Genomic DNA, 19601 nt, shown 5'->3' with positions numbered 1-19601 from the left:
TTCATTTTTCTTTTGTGTAAATAAAACACAAATTCTGGCTAGTCTGACTTTTTTCCATTTTATTTTTTCGTACTGAAGCAAAGTAAGAGCAAATCACATTGAAACAATGAAAGAGCTTTAGACATTTTATGAACAGGAAAAGGCCATTAGATCCAACAGACCTCGCTAGTCCTGGTTCAGTGATGTCAGAAAGTATCTCTTAAGATACCAGGGAGTTTCATTTCCAAAGCATCAAATGAGCTGCTGGCTGGGGTCACTTTTTTATTGATATCGATCAAGGTGTGTGTTCAAAAGATCTAAGCTAGCAATATAAAAAGGTTCCAGTGTACCTGAATACCATGGCAGATTAATCAAATTGGTGCATCATTTAGAAGCAGTCATTTGTCCTGTTCCCCAAGCCCTTGTCTTCTCAATTTCGGATTTTCTTTTGTTTAATTTTAATAGTATGTTATGTTCTCTGACATATGGGATACAAAGCGTGCAAGGCAGCTAGACCCCGACTCTCTTTTTTTAATTGTCAATTATGTTCTTCAGTACCTTAACATTCCTTCTAATGACATCCGCAGGATATGTCAGAATCCTTTTTTGTAAATTTCAGTGCATTAGGATGCTAATGCAGTCTAGCTGTCGAGAGGGACACAAACAAAATTTGCAATGAAAGCACCACCGAGGCCTTGGAGTAACAGCATATTGACTTCAGACTGGGAATTCACGATAATGGTCTTTTAAAAGCGTCTAACTTGTTGTTGTTTTTTCTCTGCCTCACAGGCACCTCAGCTTCTTTGCGTCAAAAGCAAGTCCAACATCAGTGATCCTGGACCTGTGGGAGGCCCAGCACTTCCACAGTGGGAACCTGAACCAGTTGGCAGCTGTGATGGCACAGATAGGCAAGCAGGAGGCCATGATCTTTCTGGTGACGGATGGAGAGTGTTAATTTTTATATAAGACACCCGGAGAGATTAAGCCTGGGCTTTGTGTCTTTTGCCTGGGTTTGGGGGCAGAGGGAGAAAGTTCCTACCATCCTGGCAAGCAGAGGACAGGGCCTATCTCCTGTAAGAACCGAATCCAGCCTAAAACCCACACGATTCAAAACAGCGCCACCAAGCCTCACAATGTAGACTGTGTTGTTAATTAAGCATGATCATCCCTTGGAACAATATGCGACTTTTTTTTCCATTTGCTTTAAACCTAAGGAATTAACACACAAACTCAAGATAAATTTCACACAGCAGGAAGATTTGTACACTTTTCACCAGAAAACGGAGCTTAGTTAACAATACTGTATCACCTGAACAATAGTATCACCTGATCAAGAAGTAGATCTCTTGAGCATAATATCCATCTCTGTTAAGAACCACATGAAAGTGAAAGTAATGTTTTGCAGCGTGAGGAGTGGAGTTTTGCTTTCAGCAGAGGCACTTGTGTTGAGGTTTCTAAAACCAATAGCCAGTGGCAGCCTCACTTTTTAATCTCATTGCCTTGAGGAGCTGTGAATCCTGCAAGATTCTGCAGCCTAACAACTCTGCTGTTAAGGATTTGTAATATGTTTGACTTCTCCCTTAGCTGTAGGTTCATTTTTTACTAAAATTAACAAATTTAAGCACCATTTTTAATATTTGAGTTTTGCAACAAAAAAATTAGATATAGTACATGGAAGGTATTCAATATTTATTGATTCTGTTTCTCTTCTTTCTTCCAATGTGAGGACAATGAGAGCCTGGCAACTCTCTGGAATTCTATAGGGAGTTGGCTTCAATTGTTTTGTAAAAAGCAATGATCTCTTGGAAAGAAACTGCTAAAACATTTAAATAGGAAGCTATGGCATCTCTCTGTAAATATCAGGAGGGTATTGACAAATCTCAGAATCCTTTTGCAACTGCAGAAAACCACAGAAAAGAAGGGGGCAAGCCAAAAGTGAATTTAGTGGAAAATAAAAAAGTTTTACCCTAAAAGCCTGGTAAAACTCCAGTTTTATTTAATCTTACATGTCCCAAAAATCCAATACCTAGAATATAGTACCTGTTCTTCTCCCTCAGCTTCTGTCATGGAATTAATGCTTGATGGCAATCTAGTCTGTTCTCTAATGCCAGCATTTAGAATTAAATTTAATATTGTTGTTACTTTATCATCCATCTACTGCATTGTGCTTGGAACAAAAGACAAACAGTAATGTGCATAATTTGTTAAGTAGAGGCTATGGGTGGAAAAGAAAAGGGTTATGGATGTTTGCTAATGAAGCGATTCTAGTCGTATCCTTAAAAACAATGAATAGCAGCACAAAGCCTGAAACAGATCTGACAAAACATTCAGATGAAAAGCACTCGTCTTGTCATTATTTAATTTGAACAATGCTATGTTTCTTTGTTGCAGCTGTTTTTATTTAATTAAATGACATTTAAGCAAATACATTAGTGGTAGAAAATATTAATTAAAACACAATGCAGGGAAATAATTACAAGCAGCTTTAGTGCCCTTGCTGTTGAATGGTGGTTATTTGAAGTAATGGTTTGCAGTCTGGCTGCCTGCCACCAGCAACCTGGCACTTTTTTCATTAATAATTCTGTGCAAACCTATAATCTCTTTCATGTGCTTCTTATGTCATTAGAAGTATAGCTAATCTTAGCCCATATGCTTTGCAATTATTTTATATAATGGGCTACTTTTGATTTGTACAGAAGATACATGAACTGCTGTCAAAGTATGTAAGATTTGTTTAATCTTTTTCAAACCCGAAGGAAGGAAATTGTGTCTCTGCTGCAGCTAAACATTTCGGGGTCCTGTTTATAGTAACCTTAGTCTGCTTTTCCTGTTGGAGAAGGGCACATTAATGTTCTGTGCGCATACGTATGAGTGTGAGCATACCCCTGAGATTCAATATTTTTCATCAGCCACCTCTGGAAAATACAAACTACAGTAAAATAGTAAAAACAGACTAAAAGCTTTGTATCTTAAGAATGTGCTGTTTGGGGAGGTTGTGTACGTTTTTCCAGCACCCTCCTTTTTTGATAACTACGCACACACATTCTCTCGGACAAAAGATACTATACGATACTATAGGCTGAACTTCAATACTTCAACTTCAGCACTGTTAGGGCACACACTTTTGTAAGGGAACTTGCAAGAAAATGCACTGGGGATATTTGATTGAAAGTAACCATAGCCATCAGACCTCTATTTAAACAATCAGTGTTGAGTAATGAAACACCCACAGTCCTCTTGCAGGACCTCCGAGTCCATTTCCACTTTAAATCAGCGTTCTAAAAGATTAGTCCTTTACACTTTTAATAGATTGTGCCTTTTGTGTATGAGTTGAGAGAACTTATAAAGTAATGGCAGTGATGACACATTGGATATACTCAGCTGGACTGGATTGGATATTCAGTTTCTGTTGCTGCCACAATTATTCTAAGCCGCTTGTTAGTATCTTAATACTGTACCACTACCACTGAATATCTTTCGACATCTTCCCGAACAACAGAATCACTCTATGGTAAAACATCAGCAGGCAGTAACTCCTACAGTAGATGGATGGGTAAACGAATTGCCAAAATTCTGTTTATCCTATCGAGTAAAAATGGGGTCAGAAGAGATCCGATGTCGGAGAAAAGAAGCTGTCTTGTTTTGACATATTCACTAACTTTCATGTGGCCAGACAGGGTATGGCCTCTGCTATGGAAAATTCTCTTGTTTGGCAGAGTCTGAAAGGTTTCTCTTTGAGAAGCTGTGTTGCCTACAGAGGCAACCGACAGCAAAGCAGCTCTCTGCACTTTGTGTGCCATATGTGAGATTACTGTCCATCTGTGACGGCCTGAAAACAGCCCACAGCAGAGTGTTCATTTTTTTACTTCACTGAATGAGCTAGTATAATCTCTATTTTTATCCCAAACTTCCAGTAGGTTAAAGCATTCACTGATAGTGTGACTGGTGATGTATGATAAGCTTTAATTTAAAGCATTGGGAACAAAGGGAATTAAGTGGAAAAATGTACTATTTAAGGATTCAAAGCAAATGTTGGTATTGCAGCAATTCTGGATGCCAGTGAAGTTATAAAATGTAAAACAGATACTTTGTTTTTTACTTTTGATTTTTAAAGCTCGTACGCTATCTCTATTTCCCTCAAAGGACATAGCAATGTTTTCTCTCTCCTTCTCTCTGAAAGCTGAAAAGGGTTAAGCACTACAGTCAATCACATACAAAACTTTATGAAAATATTAAATTTTACATCTGCAGTCTTGAGCCAAATCCCTTAAAGCTAACACTCCTTTCTAGACCTATTTACATAATAGTAGGTTGTTTATTTCTGCATTATTGTTTGAATTTACTTGCATATAGGAGTAGTGGATTTCTTTCGGTCCAGCTGGGTTTCACAAGCCAAAAGAGGGAGAAAATTGTGTTGAAATGGTTGGAAATTGTAATTGTCTTAAAGCAAACATATCACTATGAATTATTTTACTATTTTATCTCTGTGTTGCTATTCTGTATTTTTAGTGATGAACAATTTCTTACCATTCTTACAGATTTTTAACGTGATTCTAAATTGTATTATGGACAGGAAAACGTATATCCGCCCTGTTCTACAAATGCAACTGTTCCCTAATCTTATGGATTCATACCTTGTTCATATTTCATCTGAAAATTAATAAAAAGGAGCAGGATTCCAGCAGGTTTTTTTTTTGTTTAAATCATACCATATGTTTTGATTTATTTTTTGTTTTTAAATGCTATTTGTAAATCACAGCTCTCTAGTGTTGAAGAAAATCTTTTCTATCTTGTGAAAAAAAAAATGCTGATGGTTTTGGAACTCTGTCAAAATAATCTTTGCAAGAGAAGGTACCAGATGCATCATTTTACAGACTTCTGCCAGAGCAGGGTTTAAGTAAGTCCTCTCTGCTCAAAGTTTGCTGTTGCCATTAATCATATTTGTAAAATTTAATTGCTGTGCATACGTATAAGCATTTTCTTTTAATGAGCTGTGTAAATAACAAAATGCTTTTAAAAAAAATAGAAGTATACTATCACAGTACATGTATGAGCAAAGTTGGTAACCAAAGTTTTATTATATATAACCTTTTCTAAACAAAAACATCTTATGACTAATTGCAGTTTCCAGTGATTCATTATACACTATTGTGGTCACCTCTACTATCTTTTCTAAAGTTTGTCTGTCATATAGTTATACTGTGTTTGTCATTTTTTAACAAATTAATAGGAATAACATTTTTAAATGATAAACACCACATGTGAATGATACATGGTAGTGTCTGTCATTGTTAGGCTAAAAAATAAGGATAATAAAATACAAATGACCATGCAATACAATAAAATAGTACTCCATGTATTACATTAAACTTTTTAATTTTGCAGTGGAGTACTTCAAAGCAAAGGATTTGTTTTAAATATCTGACAAATGTAACCTGAATAAATTATCTAGGTGTTTACTATAGGGAAAAAAAGTTATGAAAAACTACAGTATATCCTAGTGATTGGAGCAAAATGTGTTTTCGTTGCATATTCAGTTGTGCATTAGTCTGAAATTTATTAGAAACATGTGCTCTGAAGACTAATTTATTCTGTTTCAGTGATTGACTGTTCTGTGTCAATCATTTGAATATTTAATCTCTATATGGAATATTTCAACATCTTTCAAATGTAGCATTCTACGGAGGTTATTTATTCATTTAAAACAGAGATCTCTATTCCTGGTCTTGGAGGACCGGTTTGTCGGCATATTCTCTTTCCAACTCAACTCATTATTGGCTTAATTAGACAATTTAACAATTACTCCTACTGCTTCAGGAGCTGGTTCATCAAAGAGAGATGCAAAACCTGCAAAACAGACCAATCCTCCAGGACCAGAACTGAAGACTCCTGATTTAGATATAGCAAAAAAAAAAAGGCTGTTTGACATTATTAATGTGAGATCACTCAGTGTTTTATTAAACACTATAAGTGAAGAAAAAATCGAAATGATTATATAATGGGTGTTCAAAGCCACTACTCTGTTTTATGACAAGAATGGCACGACAATAATTTTTTAACCAGATACCATTCCATATAAAGAACTTCTTCCATTTTCTCAGCTCTGCTAAGATATCATTGGTGAGGTTTCATTTAGATTGGTGAAAACACTGCAGGTCTGTATTAATTTGTGAGCTTATGACTGAAGCCCTAGGATTAAGTACTGCAAGTCTCCATAACACACACAAATGCACAACCAAATTAAGAAAACTCATTTCCATTATACCAAGCAATGTTATTTTCTTACCACTTAGATCTACTGGATTTTCAATGACTGAAGAGAGCACCGAAACATGAAAAAGGAAGTGCTGAAACACATCTGTCTTGCTATTTCAGTAGGCTGTCTAAGAACCCCATACACCACTACCCCTAGAAAAACTGAAAAAGCAGTTAGCCTCAAAAGCAGTGGCTTGAAGGTTTAGACCGTGAAGCCCTGTATTCAAACTACAGAATAATCAATGTGGATTAGTTACCAAAATCATCAGTATAAAGCATATTATTTCTTCATAAACACATACTGTATCCGATTTCCTCCTCTATCAGCCTGACAGCAAGGTAGCTAAATATTAAGGGGCAACTTGTCAGAGAAGCAGATACATTTCCTAAATGGAAAAAACATTTTCCATCCTGTTTAAAAGCCAAGTATTTTTCAGTATGATAATTTTTAGTCTTGAACTCATTCATAGCAGTTCTGTGTAATGAATGTGAGATTTATTTTGTTCTGAAGAACTGAGAACAGATTTTTGGTATTTGTGAATGTTATTTCTTAATTCAAATGTTTATTTCCTTGCCTTTATGTAATTCAGAAATGCTGTATTTATGAAACGCCACAGCGCTTATGCAATTGTATAATTCTTTTTTATTATTGTTATAATTTTTCCTCTTCTGTCAATGTAAATTACATGTTGTCAAAAGTTTTGTGAAAGTCGAAAATCACCGGCTTAAGGAGGTTTTCTGTACTTTTTTGGACAATACTATGGATTTGTGGGTAGAATTTTGAAAATTCGTTTCTAAGTGCATTCAAGTATTTACTTGGCCTTATGTATATATATATGAAATTTCTGAAAGGTATGTATAGTAATTCAAACTAAAATGGATGTAAATAAATTATATATTGTTAAAATGTGTTCCTTATTATTTACTTTGGTTTTTAAAAGGTTTTTTTTTTATTTAGCTGCTTATGGATATAAATCTTTCATCTGATTTTTCTAAAAACATCCATTTATCAGTCAGATCAGCATTCTTTAATGAATAAAAATATCCACACTTTGAGCTTTAATTCTTGCTTTAATTCCAATTCTGATCTGAATTGCTTAATAACAAGATCAAAAGTAGAATTAATAGTTTAGGTCTTCCATCTGTTCTTAACACAGCCCTACAGGATTCTAGCTCTTAAGGACTGCAGTTGTCCAGCTCTGGTCCATCCCTTCAACAAAGAACTGTAACCAGTAGAAAAAGCACAGGACTTGTTTTGTAATAAGGTGGAACCTCACCTATCCTAAAGGACCAGGGTGTCTACAAGTCTCTTTTACAGCACTAGCACCAGAAGAGATGAGAATTTGGTAAACTGGCCTAGTGAAGTCAGTAATGAGCTTAAGTTAACAGTTGAGCTGGAATTGAACCCCCTTAGCTTCACCAACCCTATAGGACCTGAGAACAGGACCAACCTTGTACAGAGTTGGGCAATTCTGTCTTGGACCATGAAGTTGCAGGAATTGAATCCTTCTACCATGTTACTGAAGTGATTAAGCACCAGTTAAGGATCAAGCCAAGGTGCTGAAGACCATTTAAATTAATTAGCAGGAAAGAAGACTTGCAAAGGTCTACCTCTGATCCCCGTTCATAAAAGTGCTGCAACAACTCGAATTTTACATCCTGAATTGTAGAATCATTATTATTTTTTTACTATTGTTAAAAAAAAGGGAGACTAATACAAATCGGAATATTCTAAAGAACAAAAGAATTCTTGTGTAACTAAAATAAAATTGTAAAGTAATGCAATTATTCTAGCATTTTATATACACATTTGATGTCCTGCTGTTCATCACTAGATGTAAGGGATCAGTCTTAAAATAAAATCTGATTTTCTTGAAACAATCCATGACAATAACAGTTCATAGTATGAAAAAACTGAAACTGAAGACAAACCATAGATAGGGCGCCATTCAATTCTAAAATTCACAGCCATGCATGTACCCCCCACACACACACCGAAGAACAAGGTGTGCAGAAAAATGAAAGCTGTAACTCGTATCATGCAAAAGGCATCTAGCTGTTAAAGATTCAGATGACATCACTGAAGAATTTCTTTGAGTAAGAAATTGCAGTCGCATCCACATCATTGAGAAGAGTTGCACAGCTTTCTGTCCTGAGCTCATACAGCCTAGATTTCAGGTTTCATCTGCATCCTGCAGAAATATCGCTACAATGTGGTCCACAGAGTAACCAGGCAGAGTTTACATTTTGCGTGGGTCAATCATCTAGCATCAGTTTTGATGTCTTCCTTCTCTTCTCTTGATCAATAATTGTCCACTTGTCTTCAGTGCATTTTGTTTTTCAGTTTTAACAGAACAATCTAACAATGCCAACAGACAACACTTGTGTAACAAATACACAACCCTTAGTGTTAAAAAAAATCAAATGTATGCCCTGATTATGAAATCTTTGCAAGATGAATAGGAAAGAAAAGGGCAACTTGTACATTAATGCAACAAATTTATTGTCAACATTCAAAAGAACTTTTTCACAAATGTCTCCTCTATTTCTATTAGAATTTTCAAGCTTGTATATTATGAGAATACAGTAGTTTTATAAGACTTTTTTTTTAAAAAAAACTTAAAATAGCAAGGTTTAAGGAAAAGATACATATAACAACCAAGACAAAAGAATAAAACAATGAAACAAAATAAAGACCCTGTTCAGGGAATATAATCCTAACCAACAGAACCATCAGGATCTATTCTTTGGTGCTCAGTAGAATTGTGCTGTGGACTTCAGTGCTCAGGGAACTTGCAATTACTGGATTTGGTTTTGTGAAGCCTGCTGGTTTTCCTACATTTGAGCAGATGGGGCATACAGTACAGATCATAATACTACAAAACAAAATGGAAATCTTAATAGCAATACTCAGAAAGATAAGCTTAAATTGGTGATTGTGTACACATGGTGTTGAGTGCCCAGTAACTATACAAGTGTATAAAAATGTGCTGATGGTGCAGGAAATCATGGAGTGTATGCTTACTATTATATCTGATTTCGATGTGTACTGCCCACACTTGGAATTAAAAATAAAACAGAGATATTCAGCTCTGGTAAACAACATACAATTCCATATGTCCTCAATACAAAAAAATATTTATTTTATATTTATTTTAGTAACTAAACAAGTAGATCCCATGTTGCTAAATTTTCTGTGTTACATTAATTTGCATTCCTACCCAAACGCATTCTTCACAAAAGCATAATCATATTTTGTGATGTCTGGCAATTTAAACAGATTTCAATACAAGTTAGGTTCCTGTTACAACAGCACACTGTATTAACCTCTGGACTTTCATTGTAAAGCAAGGCTAGGTTTTATCACAACCATACCACATGCTTATAAAAATCTCTTAAATATTTTTATCAGAAGTGCATGTATAAACTTCTGAATTATACTTGCATATAATTCATTTTCATCCACTGGTTCCATGGGAGTCATGTGACATTTACTTTTCTGATGTACGTAATACAGCAGTGTGACACATTGTATTATTAAAGCTTTTCAGAGGCAAAAGGGCTGTAATTAGGAAGAAAATGTGAAAAGGAGCATCGGGCAAAATATGAAAGGGGTTCCAGATCACTATTATAGCTTTACAGGAACAATAGGTTTATTCTGTGCTGAAAAGAGAAGAAAATGGAAAAACACAACGTTTCGGCCATGGAGTGTGAAGAAGGCTCCACGGCCGAAACGTTGTGTTTTCTTTCTTCTCTTTTCAGCATGGAATACACCTATTACTTGTTCCTTAGCAGCCCACGCATGCTGACGCAGCTACCCACCTGAACTACTTATATCTTTACATATAAATGGCATCTTAAAAATGATTCATTAGTGAACTAATTTCACAGTCACATTACACGATTACAAGTGCCTTGAAATTTGTTTCTGAGATTTTGTAAAAAAAAATACTACAGCATCATAAAATCTACTTATTACAACTACTTATGCACAGTTTTTGTCAGATTAAGTTTGAAAATAATTTGATTCAAGAATTAGGATTGGGAGGGCTCCTGTGCTCTTATTAAGAATTGCTAAAAAAAATATCCTCTTGGTCCAATTTCTTGCAGTTCTAGGCAGTAGAAATGAAGAGACATTTTGACGTGAATAGGTAGAGCTTCAGTCCAGTTATTCTTCTCACAGGTTCTTGTTTATTATGACTGCGTGATAATACAGAACTGAGAAAAATATATATATATTCCCCCCCCCAATGTAAAAATCTCTAAAAATGACTGAATCAAATCTGCTTAAAATTTAGAAATTGATTAAGTAGTGTCCCACAAAACCTGCTGGAACGGCACTCTCTAGGACCAGGACTGGAGACCCCTGCTCTAGGGGAAAGGCTTTCTTGAGTGACAATAGAGAAAAAACATAAGGAACTTAATATTTTCTATTATTTACTACACATTTATATAATTTTCAAGCATTAGACAAACTATTTAAATCTGCATAGAGCTTTCATGATTCATTTTAGTCAAGCTCTTCTGCTTTGAACCACCTAGCACTGACCTACATAAGTATTTTAATATTAAAACCTAGCAGAACTTTAAGTAAACAATAAATTCTGACTCCAGTACTGGAGATATTCATCATTCATCAGAGATAAAATCCAGCCAACATCAGAATGAGCACTCTTAATACTTAAATATATTAGCAATTTGAACTAATGCACTTTTTTGAGGATTGAACTCTTGAAAGATGTGCATCACAAATGTAGAAAGAGCAGAAAAGGATGACAGAAACTGGAGGTCCTTTATTTAACACTGCTGGCTGGAAACGGGGGTTAAAATGGATATATCCATTTTAAGGTTATTTATATTTAAGCATTCTTACTCATTTGCACACTAACCAAACATCTTTAAAAAAAAGGTTCCACGCAGAAGAAAATGGTCTTGAAGCTAGGTGTGATGTAATTCGACACCAACAAAATAGGCAGCATTTCATTTTTGCTTCTACTGTAAAAAAATAATGACAAACAAAACAGATGTTGTACTTTACTGCTATTCAATTATGAAGGTGAAAACTCAGCAGCATGTTAACCTTCAGTCTTGAGTGGTAGCTGAACATTGCACAAAAACTGTGCGCGATAAGTATCTGATTTTGATTCAATCCCAATCAAACAACCTGATTACAGCAAAGTTTGATCTAGCCTGGGAGTTTTTAAAATAATCATACATCAAGCACCAATTACATTTTCCCTGATATAATTACTTTGCCTTTGAGCCTTTCATAGTTTAAGAGGATCTAGGTTTCAAATCAAGGGTGAAAAAAGTCCTTTTAGATAAGGGACGAATCTTAAAACTATAGAAAAAACATCTTACCACGCAGAAAATACCTTGAATAACTTTTCTCATGCAGTAGCTCTTGTTCTGCCTGTAAAGTGATTTTAACTAAAGTACAAGTGGCTGGTATTTATGGTGAATTAGATTAAAATTGAAATAATGATGCCATTCTTGAAATAGTATCATTACTATTTGGAAAGAGTATCCATGTTTCTCCTCCAGTAATCTCTGCATGACAAGAGTGCAAAAACAATGCAGTCAGGATCAGGCAACAGAAGGTGAAAACTGCCCCTCTCGTTTCAATGGCAGTGTGGAGAAGAGAGAGTTGTAAGATGGATTAAGATGATGGCACAGTCTTTTTCGGCATCTCATTTTGCTCCTGTGCCCGTCAGGTTTATTTACCACACAAGCTGAAGAGATGCTTTAAACATGTGAGAAGGCATGGGTCTTGCAAAGGGGCTTGTCTTTCTTGGAGTAAAAAGTCTTCCCTTCCAAATTGATCTGGCATATCTGAGACATCAAACAGAAGACAAAGAGATGGCAGATTAATGGAACAAATGCGTAAAGAATGCCCAAACAAGGAAAGAAGCTTTGCAAATGTTTGCAGCAAGGTCATTCAGTTACTTTATTTTTAATCTGCACCTTTTTAAAAAATTAGGATCCCTTGCACTGAGAGCACCTGTCCAGCAAAACAGTTGTTGATGAATCAAAATGACTTACTGCACAGACGAAGCAAGTGTCATGCCAGCTGTAACCAAGAGCCTCAAGAAAACGGTCTCCTGCATCAATCTTGAAGTCGCAACCATGACATTTAGTGCCAAACATCTTCTCGTAGTCTGTAAAGATAATAATTCATTCAACAGCCTCCGCTATAATGCCAGAAGATACCTTATTACAAGAAAGTGTGACTGAGTCCCAAAAGACACAAAGAATGATAAATCTAACCATGTCAGAAAAAGTCAACTTAGATTACAGAAACTGCCTACAAAATGCAGAGTCAGTGATACATTTTAAGGAAAAGCTAAATTGATACAAACAGTGAAGCTTAAATGTATGCCCGAGTTTCTCAATATTGTAACATGAAAAAGTCTTGGAATGTCTCTAGCACTTAAGGAGTGTGATTTACAATCTTTTCTTGTTAAAACTGCAATTTCAGGTGCTGAGCCTGCACTGTTCTCTTCAACAGAGTATCATAACTTACAAAAATTGCTGGGCTCATGTTTTTGTTTAAAAGCTAGAAAATAGGAGTCTTCAGCAAAATGAAATTCAAATAAAAGGTTTTAGTAAAATTTTAAAATGGCCAAATTCAATTCTGTCATTAGAGGTTAATGAAGATACTGGCAATCTGTCACACAACTTGGCCAGAGACATCAGATGGGAAAAATACAGGTACACAAGTAGTAACCAAACAGAACACAGACTTTATTTTGCCCAACTTATGCGGGAGCAAAACAAAACTTCATTACGTCTTTTAAACTGTTAATCAAGCTAAGCTTTCCAGGCAGTCATGCAGTTAATGAAGAGATGTCCTTGAAAGAGTGTGGAGACGTCTTGTTTTCTTCGCACCCAGGGAGGAAGCTTACCTTTCTCACAATATGGCTCTCCCTCCTCCATGTAGAAGGCTTTGTTCCTGATGGGAATCTTGCAAGCTGCACATATGAAGCAGTGCACATGCCAGGTCATCTTGAGGGCATGCATGATCTCCTGTATGACAGAGTGCACAACGCGTACTGTACATTAAAACTTAATGAATAACAGCAGTGGACAAATCCAAGATGCTGTTCAGTCCAGCTGCAAGCACACGTAGCTCCAGGTTAACATCACATCTTATTGAAAAAGTTCATAACGGTATAGTTACTGCAACCTCATGCCGCTATTGCTAAAAAAAGAGCACCTCTTGACTTTAAGCACAACAACTTATAACCTCACCTCTAGGAAATTACATTAGACAGGTCAGAGGGACATGATAAGGGTGTATCCAGTTAATAGCTGGCATGACATCTCCATCCATCATAACTGTGGTTAATAGAAAGTGCTTGGCTCTCATGCTAATCTCAAAGTACTTAAATGCACTGACCAAAAATGATCATGACTGCAAGATTGATTCATTTAGCCGATTCCCTTATCCAAACGGCTGAATAAGGGATACATTTCCTAAAATGTTGTATATGTGCAAAAAACACCTTACAGTTAAGATACGTCATTTATTCACTGAAAGAAAAAGTAGTACTAGTCTTCAATTGGATGGTACAATTAAAAAAAAAACACTCACACCAGTGATGATCTTCTTGCATTTGGCACAGTTGGGTGCGTAGCGACTATCGTAACACTTGGTGCATAAGATGGACCCCCTTTCCTCAAAGAAACCCCCCTCCTCCAGGACCACCTTGCACTGGGAGCAGGTGAACTCTTCAGGGTGCCAGGAGCGACCAAGAGCCACCAGATACCGTCCCCTGTCAGACAGGAATAGGTATAGAGTCAGTGAAAAGGGAAAGAGGGGGGAAACAAATTCACCTCAGGAAGGAACTTCTAAAGCTGTACAGGTGAAGATGGATTGATTTCTCAATCAAAAAAAAAATCACCGTAATTCTCCAGCATCTAGTCCTAAAATGGTCCACATCAAAGGTATGATCCAGTGCTAAGACAAAAGGTTATGTCATGCCTCTCAAGGAACTTTTGAAAGTGCAACCAGACAAAGAAAGCCTTGAATCTTAAATACTGGTATACTACTCAATTTGTTTTCCATTTTATTAGGGTATTACTGCAAAAACAAAATTGTCCAAACATATCATGAATATGAAATCAACATTAGTCTACACAAACAAATGCAACATGCATCTGCATCCTGCCACCTTGAGCTTACATACGTCAAGGGATGAAATGGCAAAAAATGATCCGCACGATCTCTGAAGCGCCTACCAGCACAGCAAAACTGTGCCAAGGGAAAGAGGACAGTTCCAGATCAAGCACGCGGTCTCTCCGGCTGGAGACCCACCTGATGATCTTGCTGCAGGCTGCGCACACAGGGGTGCGGCTGCTGTCCTCTGGGGCCTGCTGCGCCGCCTGCACGATGGAGCTGCGGTTCTGCATGGGTGTCGGCTGGGCGGGCTGACTGTGCCGGGTCAGAACCGTGCTGGTCTTGTCAGGGTGGTATCGATCCGCAAAGTTGGGGTCTGTGACCCAGGGCGGACGACAAGAGGGCCCGGCAGCAGGTCTAGGTGTCATTTTGGCTAAAAAGAGAGGGGGGGAAATGGCCATTCTTTTTAATCTAGTAAAGAGTGGATTTGCACAGGTGCTCCATCTTTGTCCATTTTTTTTAAAACACCTGCAATTAAGGATTGGAAAAGAAAGGAGGCACTAAAATAATAAGCCTCCAGCACTTTCAGGTAAAAAAAAGGAGAATTGCATCCTTTGTAAGAGTTGTACACTTGTCACAGATGAGTGAAAAGTGTTGGGTGATGTACTAGAGCAAGCACAATGATTACGGTGAAGTTTGGAGGAACATTTTGCAGAGGGTTTTTTGTCTTTCTGGGTACACCCCTGATGACTACCTCAGGCATTTCTGCATTAAGTCCCAAAAGTGGGGAAGTGACTGTGCAAATGAGGGTTCTCAGACATGAAAAATGAGTGTTCTAAAGCCACTGGCATTTCTGACACTTCAAATGACACCTTTTATGTCATTTTTTTAAGTTCTATATTTTATGTTTTGGAAAGCGTGTCTTCAGAAGAACCCATTTCCTTAATCTTCGCCGCTGTAATTAATTGCAGAATGACACTCACTCCTTCCTGCCCATGACGATGTGCATCACAACAAAAGAGTATTGTTCTGGGTCTTAACTACCATCTTCCAACTATGTGAAGACCCCATCAGGAGCAGGTACCTGCCGAGCTAGTTGACCTGCAGCCTCTCACCCAGAGGAGTCATGCCAATGATGCCCCTGTAGCTATGGAACAGTTATCCACCCCCACTTCTTTGCCTCCAGCTCTTATCAGGGGACTGTATGAGTTGCTGCTGGCATCTCCAACCCCTTTACTTCCTCCTGAGTTTCCACCTTGTGCTTCACAATTCGTTTAGATTAATAAAATTCCTATTTTCCCCATTAAAAAAGAAAAATCGCTAGTACAATAGTCCAATCACTGAAAATAACTACTTTGGCCATTTCTGGTTCCCCCAGTGTTATAAGAACAAACTGTGCACGCGTCTCTGAAACCTCTTAACATCTGCACAGAATTATGAAACGCTTGTTCCGTGAATATGAAGAATATGAAGGTAGTGTGTTAGTCAAACCTATTGAGCCCAAATAGTCCGGTCTTTTATCTTAAAGAATGAACCATATGAAATAGGGACGTTTCTCTTCCTGCGCTCACCCATCACAGCTGGTTCCAGACTGTGGTTCTGGTGAGGCAGGCCACGACAGTGCTTGGGTTTAGTGCATAGGATGCAATGCTCACTTGCAATTGTTTCACCATCTACTATATCTGGCCCACAGTATCCATTCTTAACTGCAATTTAACAATTTTAACATAAGAATTTAAAAGAAACATTTTTGCATCTCTTACTGGTACTTGTTAAAGTACCAGTAATGAAAGGGGAAAGTCTGCTTTGCGGTTTGTGGTGATATGAATAATTATAAAAAAGGCGTGAATACCCCCGGATTGATTTGTGTAGTCTTCTAGTTGCACAATGAAGATGTACTTAGTGTCCTACTTTATCAAGCTCCTAATACATTAAACAGCTACAGTAAGATTTTGTGAAGCTTGATGTATACCAGACATACACTACACAGGGGCAGTATACTCAGTATACACAAGGGCAGGTTTCAGAAAGCATTTGAGATACTGTACCACTGAAATGTGCTACCATGCAACATTTGAGTTACCACAGAAAATGTGCCCTATATTTTTGGGGTACACAGATCCCATTCCCTTACCTCCACCAGGTTTATGGGCAGTTGTGCCAACTGTAGCAGCAGCAGCTCCAGTCTTGGCAGGAGATTGATTCGTCTCATGGCTGTGAAGGAAAGCCGTTTTAGAACCCAGGTTCATACAGTACACGGGTATCAGCAGGTAGGATGCTACAGCCTCCAGCAGAACGTTTTATTAACACTTTCACTCCAGTCTAGTCTTGGCTTTCTATGCAAATTCAAGAGTGGGTTTCATAGACGATAACAAAAAAGAAAATCCATATTTGCACAAATTGAAAGAGCCAATATAAACACTGTCCAAAATGGTACACAAAGCTTTAGGCAGTGAACAAACCCTGGACTTGTGTTCCCATCTCCAACTTCCGTTACCCCTCTTTTTTGTCGACATTTTACATCAATATATAAAGTGAATCGCCCATTTTTTAAACATTTGAGGAAGCCTTTATTTTAAAGAAAATGGGGGGGAAAAAAAAAACCAGGTTGATAATGAAATGATACCACTAAGACTCACTCCTGAACAAAGCATCTTCTCTAAATTTTTAAGCTCCTTTAACATAAGTAGCTTATTTGTAACTGCAATGTGGCACTTTGGTGCCTGCAGTTCTGTTCAGACTCGTGTCAACGCCATGACTCTTTATATTAAATCAACAGCTCCACATGGCTGGAAACTGTGGAAAGAAATTCAGATAAACAGCATTTGCATTACAGCACTTAGATTTTGCTAGACTGTGAAAAATGCATGAAAAACTAAATTAGAACAAAACTTAATTATTTTTTCTTCCAACTTGATTCATTTCCAAGATGTTAACCTTTTGCCCTGCCATATACAAACAAAAAAAACCACTCTCAAATACTTGTATGACTACAATAGAGGTGATGCTCGCCATACATAGCTGAATGTGTAAAAACTTCCTGAAACTATTTTAGCAGAAAACGACAATTGACCTTATTCACATCTTCATTAATGATCTCACTGTGCAGAATTTAGGGACTCTAAATAAATTATGAATAATTAAATGAATAATTAATATCATATTATATTATATGAGTACTGTTCTCAAATGTAATATCCTTGTCACCCACAACCCATTGAACAGAAAATTACTCCTGAAGTGCCAGTCCATAAAAGATACAAAACTGAACCAAGGAATTATAGACAAATAAGACAGTGACTTATTAATCTTAATTTTTAATCTTCCAGACAATGTGAAGAGGCAATAAAAAGGACAATCTTAGGATAAACAAAGCAGTGATAAAACAGTTTAAGTTTCTAAGGGAGACCCCATTTAGAATACTGTGTGCAATTTTGGTCAAACTATCACTTTGCTGGTCCAGAAAAAATAATCCTAGGCTAAACAGACAGTAAAAACAGATTTTTTTTTTTTTTTTATCGGGATCAGAGAAGATTGAAAGTATTGAAAAGGCTCAGACATAAACAAAGTCAATCTGTTGTACTTGGAAATGTGGGATTGCTTTAAAGGCACTTTTGTTTGCACACAGGGTTTTGGAATTCTGGAACAAGTAATCCACTAAAACAATCCCGTTCTCCCACCCCAAGAAACGGTTGAATGAAATCCTTGGAGCAACAGCTACTAGCAACCAATCCAGAGACCGGGTGGGCCCAAATGACGTCCTGTTTGTACCTTTTCTCACGAAACAAAAGCTACTAGCAGCTTTGATTTGCTTTTGTTTTCTCCTAAATGAAACATGCCAAGTATGACCCTGTCTCCAAGTCAAATCCGATCTTGTGCTTCACATGAACTTCTGGACTTATACCTCAAGTATACCTCTAGAACCCGTCTTCCACATTTGGGCAGCATCTAAATGTCAGAATTCTACATCGGTGTGTATATATATATAGTTTTGTACCCACAAACAGAACACCAAATACCTTCATTGCAAATCATATGAACCCGGATGGAAAGAAATGCATGGATATACACAGATTGCACTCCGTCAAGTCTTCTCAAGCTTATCGCCATGGAAACATCTAGCAGAACACTGCTCCAGTGCCTTGCAGTGACGCATGTGCAGCCTTTCAAACAAGCCATGTGAAAGAGCTACCTGAATTAATGCTCATTTAACCAGAAATAACAGAACACTTCAAAACCCCAAAATAAGATTTTACGATTCATTGTTTGTAGCAGGCTGAGGCACAGAGGGAGGACAATTAAAATATTTGGAACTTACTCTGGGTAAGAACTCCTGAGAGCGTACTGTATGAAGCAGACAGAGATTGTAGTTGACACAAAAGGGGAAAGGGAAAGTAAAATCATTGTACCATCCGCGTCCCTCTTTACACTCAAGGTACATTGTGGGCAATCGCTGGCGGCCGCTTCTCCATGCAATGTTGCTTCACGAAGGAGATCATTTGACATCCCCCTGGCTGCTGGAAGGCCTTTTGGAAAAACTACTTACACACCTGCTCCCTCAGATGAGGACTCCAAGGATGCGATTTAGATTAGGATGTTAAAAAGGAAAGAAAAATGTCTCTGTATATAAACAAAACCACAAAATTCACCCTCTCACTCCATCCAGACAGCCCCTCCCCGAAAGAGCCCTTACATTTCTCATTAGTGTACAAATCAGTTCCCATTTCTGCGCTTAATTGGCATTCTCTGACCTTCTGCTTTCCAACGTCAGCTTGAAGATTAGGCAAACATGTCAGGCCGTTTGCCGTTTTTATTTATTTCTTAAGTGACACACCCCATTTCAGCTACATTAACTGCTAAAGTGGACCACAAGCTTCATTAGTTTTCCTCATTAGTTTGGATCTCATCTCTTCTTAAGTAGAGGCACATTTAACAGTTCTCTAGACCATGCTGTGCTGCAATTGTAACATTTACTGTACAATGGATTCTTATCTTAGGGTTTGGTATTGCCTTTTGATTTTAGTCTAGCTGTTGCGACCTATTAAACACTGAATCTACATTTTTTGCACTCATTTAATGAGAAAACATTTACAGTTTGCCACTAAGGAATGGAAATTGGATGGCACTACAGAACGTTTTATTCTTCATTGTAAGATTTCAAATGATAGTTTAATTTTCATTTGTTAAACGGTAGGATTGAAGTATTGCTACAATCGATCGATTCCTTATGCTGGTTACACAACGAAAA

General features: G+C 37.3%; 2 protein-coding genes across 6 annotated transcripts in view; one reads left to right on the top strand and one right to left on the bottom strand.

Moving 5' to 3' along the window:
* unc5a (unc-5 netrin receptor A) overlaps positions 1-7141 on the top strand; it is a 195953-nt gene extending 188812 nt beyond the window's left edge. For both annotated transcript variants that reach the window (XM_088604631.1, XM_088604630.1), the window contains one exon: positions 769-7141. In XM_088604631.1, coding sequence (XP_088460757.1) covers positions 769-934 — 166 coding nt within the window. In that variant the 3' untranslated portion in view covers positions 935-7141. The remainder of the gene's footprint in view (positions 1-768) is intronic.
* A 1572-nt stretch (positions 7142-8713) lies between these two features.
* pdlim7 (PDZ and LIM domain 7) overlaps positions 8714-19601 on the bottom strand; it is a 51648-nt gene continuing 40760 nt past the window's right edge. For all 4 annotated transcript variants that reach the window (XM_088604635.1, XM_088604632.1, XM_088604636.1 and 1 more), the window contains exons 6-11: positions 16488-16567; positions 14552-14786; positions 13829-14009; positions 13140-13260; positions 12277-12392; positions 8714-12066 (exon numbers count right to left, since the gene is read on the bottom strand). In XM_088604635.1, the coding sequence (XP_088460761.1) occupies positions 11980-12066; positions 12277-12392; positions 13140-13260; positions 13829-14009; positions 14552-14786; positions 16488-16567 (820 nt within the window). In that variant the 3' untranslated portion in view covers positions 8714-11979. The remainder of the gene's footprint in view (positions 12067-12276; positions 12393-13139; positions 13261-13828; positions 14010-14551; positions 14787-16487; positions 16568-19601) is intronic.

Source organism: Lepisosteus platostomus, chromosome 13, assembly GCF_059453375.1.
Source record: "Lepisosteus platostomus isolate fLepPlt1 chromosome 13, fLepPlt1.hap1, whole genome shotgun sequence".
In the NCBI taxonomy this organism is placed as follows: Eukaryota; Metazoa; Chordata; class Actinopteri; order Semionotiformes; family Lepisosteidae; genus Lepisosteus; species Lepisosteus platostomus.
This window is presented reverse-complemented; position numbering and strand designations above follow the sequence as displayed.